A 9,429-nucleotide genomic window follows, 5' to 3' on the forward strand; every position below is an offset into this window, starting at 1 on the left:
CCCTTGTCTGCAGGAAGAATCAATATGTCTTGATTGGTAGCCAAATCTTTGAGAGCGGTACGTTCTTCCCGTGTGATGTTACTAGCAGGGGGTTTGGAGACTTTCAGGGTGGTAGCTACTTTGGTGCGCAAGGCTTCAGCTTGTCTCTGTGGTAAACGTGCCCGACGAATTGCTGACTCGGTTTCTGTCACAATGTCAATGCTGGGAATCTTGTTGGGTGCTACTGCAAAATTTAGACCTTTAGAAAGCAGTGATTTCTCTGGTTCTGTGAGAGTATGGCTACTTAGGTTTTTTACCCACCTCTCGTCGGTTTTGGCCTGTGTAGTGGTTTTGGGTTCGGAACTGTTTGATCTCCAATTTGGGTCACTATCTGCTGCGCTAATAGTCTTCTTTTGCTGTAAACGATCAAATTTGGTCTTCTGTCTGTCTTTTCCCTTCTCGTGCTGATCAAGTTGTCCCCGTGTTATGAACTCTTTAGTTTCGGCAAAAATCTCGTCTGATAGTTTCTCCCTCAGTAGTTTTTCAAGGTTAGATTTCCTCGCGTTTAGACCGTCTAATTTGTAGTTGATCTGTCTTACCCTTTCGTTTAGTAACTTTCTTTCCGCGTTGAAGATGATCTTGTTGGCGTTGAAGCCTCTGATGGAAGTTTTTAGGCGTAGGCTGGTGGGTGTGATACTTACCTTGAGGCAGCGTAGACTGAAGCGTAGATGATTCCGGAAATCTGCAATCTTCCTGCTGGTCTTCTCCAGATCCCTCACAGAGCTCAGGCAAAACTTACCGTAATGATCCAAGATACCCAAGACTTTTGTTCCTTTTTCGACTTCCAAAAATTTGTCTTCACCTTATTTGCATATCAATGAACAGGTTGTGTATAAAAACCTGCTTTCCCCTCTGGTCTCTCAGTCACTGACGAAAGCTAGTGGATACTAGCTGAAACGTCTGACGTTTTCAAAATCATATCCAGTTGCTTGAGTAACTGTTTTTTGGCATATACATGTAAGTAATTTGACCGTACAATCTCTAGATTTAATCTTACTTGCAGCATCAGCTTGTGTGACAAAAGCCTCCCGATGGTCTTCTCTTCGCCGTCCTTTGTTTCCTAATCTATCGTGGTCCGTCCTTTGGGAATCAAACTCATCGCTATTTCGGAGATGTTCAAAGTCTTTCCGCCTTTGTGAACGTGACCCCCTTCCTGGCGGAGGGTCAGAGAAGACCTGCGAGCGGTCAAGCGGATTGTCCGAAGCAGTGGATCTGGACGTGGCCGGTTCCGAGTACCGATGACCAATGGCAGGGAGGGCGCGTGGAGACTGATGAACTAGGCTTCCCTCGATTACGTAGATTTCTGGTACCACAGCCTATGTAACAAAATAAATACTCATTTAGAGTTTAAAACTTTAGATGATTCTCTTATCTAGAACTTTTGACCAGTCACTCTGGTCTTCCTCAGTAGACTGACCCAGTGAAGCTTGTCATGTGGTTTCTTTGAAGTGTGACGTCAACACTGGGTCAAAAGTATCTGGTAGACAATGTCAGCCCCTGTCGCGGTTCAGTGAAGGACCTTGATGTACAAATGTATATAGCCTCCTTAATCCCTTAGAAAATAGTCTTGTTCAGTGTCCAAAATCACTGGGTCAGTCTACTGAGGAAGACCAGAGTGACTGCTCGAAAGCTCTAGGTAACTTTTTGTATTGGATATAAAGTTTAAACTCTAAACATGTAACTACCAACACAGATGAACTTTCATGATAAGATAAATACTCAGTAACCCAGATTGGCAAGATATACAAAATATACAAGATGATCTTAACAGGCAAAGTTCTTCCTACAACAGGTGGTTCATAGGGCTGCACCAAATCACCATTTCAATAGCCCTTGGGCCACACAGTAGCACAATCACTATATACAGTTGGAGACTAGTCCACTGGTAGTGGTGTGTGTTAACTATATCATACTCTTTCACAAATGAATACTTTATTACATATTCAAGACTCGTGTTTTTAAAAGACATTTTGGAGGAGTGCTCAAGAACTATTAAGAGGGTTGGCATTCCTGTTCACTGTCAGCACTCAAAGAAATAGAACCATTGGAAAGACAAAAATAATTATTTTATCAAATGAACGTACCGTACATTGATAATGCATATCGGTAATTATGCTTATACAGAAAGGGACATGTTGTGTGCACTGCATGCCCATAGCCAGGGGGGGTTCGGGGGTTCGGAAGAACCCCCTCCACAAGGCTCAAAGGTCCACTTTTTGGTCCACTTTTTATGTAAAGGTCCACTTATTAGTCCACTTTTTATGTAAAGGTCCAAGATTTTTCTTGAAAAGATGGACTGGAATCGTAGAAAAAATGCTACCTTTGTCATTGGACTGAAATCGTAGAAACACTGCTCCCTTTGTCATTGAAAAAAAATTATCTCTGATTTTTTCTTGGAAATCCTCTCAAAAATGCACGAAATGCCATGTTAGAAGGTTCGTTTTCCAAAATTTTCTGGGGGAGCATGCCCCCGGACCCCACTAGGAACCTCGCGCCTATGGCGCTCGAGGTCCCCTCAAGCAGTGGGAAGAACACCCCCCATTCAAAATCCTCGCTACGGGCATGCACTGTGTCTGCACTAAGCACTTTGTCTCCAAAAAACACTTCAACACATGAAGTACTAAAACTCCAGATTGGTTGTACAGCTGTGTTAAACATGTTTGCTCATTGGTAAGTATACCCACACTAGCCCCAGTCATAGGAACTTTCCCCTCAAATTCAGCCGGGATTTGAAAGCATTAGAAGCATTGCTGTGAATGCCAATTGCTCTGAGTAGGAGGGCTGTATGGTGCTCAATTTGTTTGCTTTCCTTCTTGGTAGAAAAAAAAGGAGGGTTTGTACAGAAAGAATAAGAGTCTGGCAAACACTTCAACATTCTCTTGAGACTAAGTCAAGAATACCTGGTGTCCTTTACTAAATTTACGTTCCATTTTTTTTTTAAATTCTCAGACAATTTTTTAAATGTTTTTTATACTCCATTTCTACCTCGGTAAAATTAGCTCTAGCCTATACTACCATGAATGGCAAAAGGAAAAACTAAATGGAAACTTGAAAATAAAACTTAAGGATTCTTAAAGCTAAATAGGTTCAAAGTAGCTATACCCAGTGTAACAGATCAGAACATACCCCTAGTCAGAATCTACCCCTATAGATACAAATGTATATTCTGGCCAGGGGTAGATTGTGGCCTGCTACACCCAGACAAAATGCACAGGTGACCTACTTCACTTTTGCACCTGTTGTCTGAGAGGAAACTTTAGCGCTGTGTGCACTGGACTGGAAATACATGTTGACTTCTATGCTCAAATTTGCTTCTCAGACAAATGCCTGAGAAGACTAAATGAAAGAGACTGTCAGGAGTTCTGACAGGTTTTCTAAGCACTGTTGGAGGATATTAACAAGCTGTTGCATATAACAAGGATCCAATATACTTTATATAACCTATTAGACATCTGCATTTTAAACCATGACAGTGTTTTTACTTTAAGTATGAAATTTAAAATGCCGTGCCTTCACTAAGTGTTCATGGAAGTTGAATTTAAAGAGAACTTTTTTTCAAGAAGATATACAGAAAAATTAAACACTTACCAAAGGAGGCACGAAGTTCTTGACTTTCAATTGGAATTCTTGTCTGCCTTTGACCTGAAAACAACAAAACATAATTATATTATAATAATTATATTAATTTTTATTGTATAATTTAAATATCAACACATACATGTATACCAACAAATGTTAACTTACATGGTTATAGCACTAATGTTGGACAGATTTTTTTGTACTGTGTATAAGTGTCTGTCTACTAAACAGTAAAAGATTTACTGAAAACATTTACTAAACATTCACACTTTATGCAAATTCCAAGTAAATAATCAGTAATTGAGTCATGAAGAAACAGTAAATGCCCAGTTAATATTAACTGGTGAAACAGTAAATGCAGTGGCTGAACAGTAAATGAGAAAGTTGACAAAACAGTAAATGATGGTCTTGACAGTAGATCCTACAGTAAATAACTACTGTCAAAGATGTCTGTTAGAACTGGTTAGAACTGGTTCTGAGTCAAGCACATGGTTGTTTTTGGAAAACAGCACTCCAGGAATATCTCATCTTTTCATTGCCATACCAACCAACTAAGACTTATTAAGTTATCAATTCTTGCTGCATGGTGTCATGGAATAGTACTGAAAGTAGAAACACCATAGTTTCAAGATATTAACCTGGGAATGTCTATTGTTTGGCATAAACTGGGGAATATGTGGTAACTTCCCCTAGTATCCAACCTTACTCTCATGGATAGAAATGTTGGGTGAATTCTATATGACCTTAGTTACCTTGATCCCCAAGCAAGTACCTCCTATAGTCTGATAATGAATAATAGTTGCCCTCCTTACCTTCAGTATTCTTTCTGACCTGCTCACTGGCTGCCCCCCTCCCCACCCACCTCCTGAGTATTCATTTTGACCTTGCCCCCCTCCCTACAATGTACCTATGAGTTCTTTCTGACCTTGCCACCTCCCCACCTACCTCCAGTATTTTTTCTGACCTTGCCCCCTTCCTTACATACCTGAGAAAAGGCTGAAAAATGCATCCCTCCCCACCTCCTGTCCATGTGGCCACTGAGACACTGTGAGCTAAGAATTGTGGGGCTGCCCCAAATATAATCAGAATTGCAAATCGCAAGACTGTGATTGGTTAAATATCCCAGTAAATGTCCAGTAATAGACAGTAAATGGACAGTAATGGTCTGATTGGCCAAACAAGACATTGGTTAAAACACCAACAGTAAATAAAGGCATCAGTACTTACCAGTAATGCTTCAGTAAAACAGTAAAAGACGATTTACTGGAGATTTACTGAAATTGTACTGTTAGTAGTAGATCAGTACTTAACAGTAAATTTCCAGTACTGATGGTTTGCCAAGGGTCATCCTATTCCTTAGGCTAATGTTTATTGTTAGTGTAATAACTGTATAAAACAAATTCTCCCCCAGGTGGCCATCTGTGCAGGTTGTAACAACGTGTACCCCTGGGCAGCCTGTATCATTGGTGTGGTGGCAGGCGTGGCGTACTGTGGATGGAGTCAGCTGATCCTCAAGGTGCTAAAGGTCGATGACCCCCTTGATGCCGTGGCTGGTGAGATGCCTGAACTTGAACGAATTTGAATGTTCTTGAAAACAATTCATTTAATTTACTGCTTCCCCCTGAAATTTCATTCATTGGTTATGGTTATACTTTACAAGTAGTCTATTTTGTAAAGTCCTTCAATGAAAATAATTAAATCTACAGAAAACCTGTCCATGTTTATACTCAGGCGCAACTGTAGGAAAATGCTTATTTTATTATAATAAACAGTTTAAGAAATAAAGGTGTTAGTACAAAAAAGATACCTTAAGGTAATTGTGAAAATCATAACATATAGGATCACCAAAGAGAACTCACACTGGGCAGTTACTTTTTATGCCAAGGTGATCATTAATTAATTAGTACATGTAGTAACACACTGTCAGGTTTAATTTGATGGGAATACTATTGATGGAATTATGGCATGCCTTTTTCAAGCAGTTGAGCCGGTCTTAGCACCTTCAAAGTAAATGAATACATGCAAATAAGATGTATTTAATGAGTCCATTGGTTATGTCATTATGACACCTCTTCATGTCTCTGTTACAGTTCACTTTGGAGGAGGGTTCTGGGGAGTGATTGCAGTTCCCATCTTTGCCACTGAGGGCGGCATCATCACATCTGGAGGCTCCATCATTGCTTTCAAGGCAGGTTACCATTACCTTATGGCAATAGTACATGTATACAAATGCATATCATAGCTTTTATCCCACTTACCAGTGTGCATGTTTCACAAAACAATACAGTGATTTTCACTTTGAGGAAAAAAATCTTGTGACGTTGCACTACTACTACTCTATTATAAGTTACTCAATGGAAGTTTTATAAAGGACATTTGCAGATACTAGGATACAGAACGAAAATTGCTGTTTGTTTACATTCTTTTTAGGATGACAATGAGAAAGAAAGAAAGATGAGAAAGTTTCAGTTCAGTTCAGGTCATCCTCTTTTGAGGTGCCATTCACAATGTCTCTCCACGTGACTCTGTCGCGCATGGTGGACAGAAGTTCCTCATCCCGTAGGCTGACCTCCTCCTCGATCGAGAAAGTTTCAATTATTTATATTAACACAGTTTTAGCATAACAATATTAGTATACATAATATCACTTTGAAATCTACCCATCATACTTACGTAAAAGATGTTTTTCGCCCCCAGGGTTTGGGATGGAACATCCTGGGTGGTGTAGTGATCGCGGTGTGGACAGCCATCATCACTACCACCATGTTTGGGTTCCTCCGCCTGGCCGGCGTACTCAGGGTCGACCCAGAGATCGAGGAGAAAGGTACGTCAGCAACAAATCTGTGACCTGTGAGATTAAAGACTACAAGTGTCATTTCAACATCAATCTGTACATGTATGAGCTTAATTAGGCCTCAAAATCAACTTTTCTTCCTATTGTCCAAGCACTGTGACAGTCCCAAAAAATAAATTTCAATTGTCCCGAAGTGAGGATGAACTTCAACTTGAAGTCAACTTTATTTTGCTTCTGTTCACTCCCAGGCGCACTATAATTGCAGAGTAGACAGGAAATTTGGGGGGACTTGTCCGGATCCAAAAGCCGCGACGTGTGCCTGCGATATGATCAAAAGAAGGGCTGACATTCAGATGTCCTTTTAAAAAGTCTGAAAATGTCCTTTTATTTCCTGCAGGCCTGGACATCCCCAAGCATGGTGAGCCAGCCTATCCCCAGGAGAGTTACGGACACGGCTGGCTACTGGAGACAGCAGAGGACAAGTTACCCAAGTGTAGGGCTCAGAAGAGCATAATCGAGTCCCCTCCTGGTGAGTGATATACATGTATACTACAGTTAGAGAGACATTAGACCACACTGACCTTATATATATAAAATTATACGTATAGTATGGATGACCCCCAAACTAGTGCATGCAGGCGAAAAAAAAATTCCAGCCCCCCAAAAATGCTGCTGAACTATATTAATACAAAGTATTGTAAATTTGCAGAAGAACATAGTACTATGACACTTTTACGACAGGCATATGTTGGCCTTTTGTGGCATTTATGAGTCGACACCGTACTGAGTTCTTGAGTTCTCGGTAGCCTGGGTGCCGTCCTCTAGTTATCACGCATTGTCACTAGCTACCATGGACTAGGTAGGATGGCAACCTTAGACCTTAAAGAAGGTAATTTTTATTTGTTGAGAACAGGTGAAATCAATGCACATGCAGATGTCATCCATAAATTTAAATCAGTGTGGCCTTAACACCTAGGGTTCAAAGTAATCGCTCTTGCCGCTCAAGTCATGGTTTTTGTATGAGTTTTCATGAAGACCCCAGTTTGCCCTGCATGAAAATTATGGCGAATGGCATCTTGAACCTTGAACGTGGACATCAGCGATGTTGTCACGGGAAACAATGGATTCTTCTTCTCCACTCATCTCTGTCCTCCATCAGTGAGCGGAGTTCTGCAGTGGAGATGTCCCTGAGTCCAGCATCAGGGCATATCACGGCATATTACTTGATATATTTACCCTGAACACTTATACCCGGCCCAGTAGTATATGACAGATGCCATTTTTGTACTATAATGGTGAATATAATAACAATTGTTGCTATCCACAGACTACAATGGAGACACCTCCAACATACTGGCCATGACCCACCCTGCATCCATGGTGATACCACGCCCCTCCGTGGTGACAGGACCTCCTATGGCAGAGCTCGCTTTCGACAACGAGGGATACCAGGAACCGCGGGATACCAGACTGTGAACGGACATCAGCAATTAACGTATCGAATGGTGGGGGTTGGACAAGTTTTCAAAAATCCAATTGCCCTATCAGGCAAGCTCATGTTCATTTCCACTTGCCCAAACCAACTTTTCACTTGCCCAATGCAAAATATAGATGACATAGATCAGATAATATGTATTTTTACCGCAAGGAAATTTTTTTCAGTAAAAAAGCACTTTATATTGTTCCATGGTTTGCCAGTATATCCCAAATTTGTGTAAAGTTTGAAGTTTGAGACTTGATTCTCAAACGCAAATGATTCTCTGACAGAAAGTCATACTTTTGACTGACATCAATAAGATATTATGGGAATACATTATGCATAATGCCACATCAAAAAATTTACTTGCCCAATCAGGCAAGTTCAGGTGAACATGCACTTGCCCAAACAGTGCTTTTACTTGCCCTGGGCAAGTGGGCAATGGGACTTGTCCAACCCTGACTGGTCTATTATTACTATTATTATATATGTATAGCCTGACCATGCAGTGCCATCTGATTTGTTAATGGGCTCCTACTATGCTCATATATATAGGCCAGGGAGTATACCAGTGATTACTGTTTTTGTTAAAAAGTGCATGAATTTTTTTTGTTTTTTGAATCATATCTTCAAATGATCAATAGGCAAATCACCCAACTGTCCACAGCTTTTTGCCTACCACTTGTGATGCCATGGCAATCACATGTTTGTATTTAATAGCCCTAGTAGCACATGAAGTTGGTTGACACCCAGGCTAAGAAACAGTCATCATTTGTAAATTTGGCTTAAGTTTATGGATGCATTTGACTATCTCTTCAACATGCATGGCTTGAAAGGCGTGAAAATTAGAATTTCTGCGGTGATCTGTCTAGTCAGGATTAGTTTCATGTCACATATTATTGTTCTATCAAAATTCATAATACTGTAGTACCAAAACTTTTGCATTATATGATTAAATAGCAAAATTCACAGCCACTTTTTAACAAGAGTGAAATCATGATGCTTCATCAGGACAATTATGACTGGGTCACTGTTTACTGAAGCTAGATGATACTGCTAACAAAATTGCAGTTCCAAAGGTAAAGTGGTTGTAAATAGATTAGAACTTTGCTATAATAATATTCACAGACACATATGATTAACTTTCATTATAAAAAGGTGCTAACTTATCATGTAATGGTCCTCCAGTTTTGAGGATCTTTGGCATTTCTGTACATATACCGTAATACATGATGATGCAACTGCAAATTTCTATGCAATTTAGCTGGAGTGTCTTTGGTGTACGAATATGGACCAAATGTACAGCAATTTAGTCCACGAAGAGACAGTGTTTATGTAACATTACTGATCTATTTGGTGATTATGCAATTAATGCAAAACTAATATTGATGCATGGGTGCTCTATGTAACATTCCCCAAGAGGAATGTACAAACAAAACGAAATAAGAGATTTCAAAGTTTCTGAGAATTTAGTGACACAACCAAAGAGAATTAGTATGGCATACTTCCAGCCAGCCTAGAACAAAAAAAACTTTTTGCT

General features: G+C 40.1%; 1 protein-coding gene across 1 annotated transcript in view; it reads left to right on the plus strand.

Annotated features, from left to right (window-relative positions):
- Nucleotides 1–8,138, plus strand: part of LOC109481899 (putative ammonium transporter 1) — a 20,714-nt gene extending 12,576 nt beyond the window's left edge. Inside the window, exons 9-12 of the mRNA XM_019784523.1 lie at nucleotides 5,709–5,806; nucleotides 6,316–6,442; nucleotides 6,810–6,941; nucleotides 7,740–8,138. Coding sequence (XP_019640082.1) covers nucleotides 5,709–5,806; nucleotides 6,316–6,442; nucleotides 6,810–6,941; nucleotides 7,740–7,888 — 506 coding nt within the window. The 3' untranslated portion in view covers nucleotides 7,889–8,138. The remainder of the gene's footprint in view (nucleotides 1–5,708; nucleotides 5,807–6,315; nucleotides 6,443–6,809; nucleotides 6,942–7,739) is intronic.
- The last annotated feature ends 1,291 nt before the right edge of the window (nucleotides 8,139–9,429 follow it).

The sequence above is a fragment of the Branchiostoma belcheri genome, unplaced genomic scaffold (genome assembly GCF_001625305.1).
Source record: "Branchiostoma belcheri isolate BF01 breed outbred unplaced genomic scaffold, Haploidv18h27 scaffold58, whole genome shotgun sequence".
Classification (NCBI taxonomy): domain Eukaryota; kingdom Metazoa; phylum Chordata; class Leptocardii; order Amphioxiformes; family Branchiostomatidae; genus Branchiostoma; species Branchiostoma belcheri.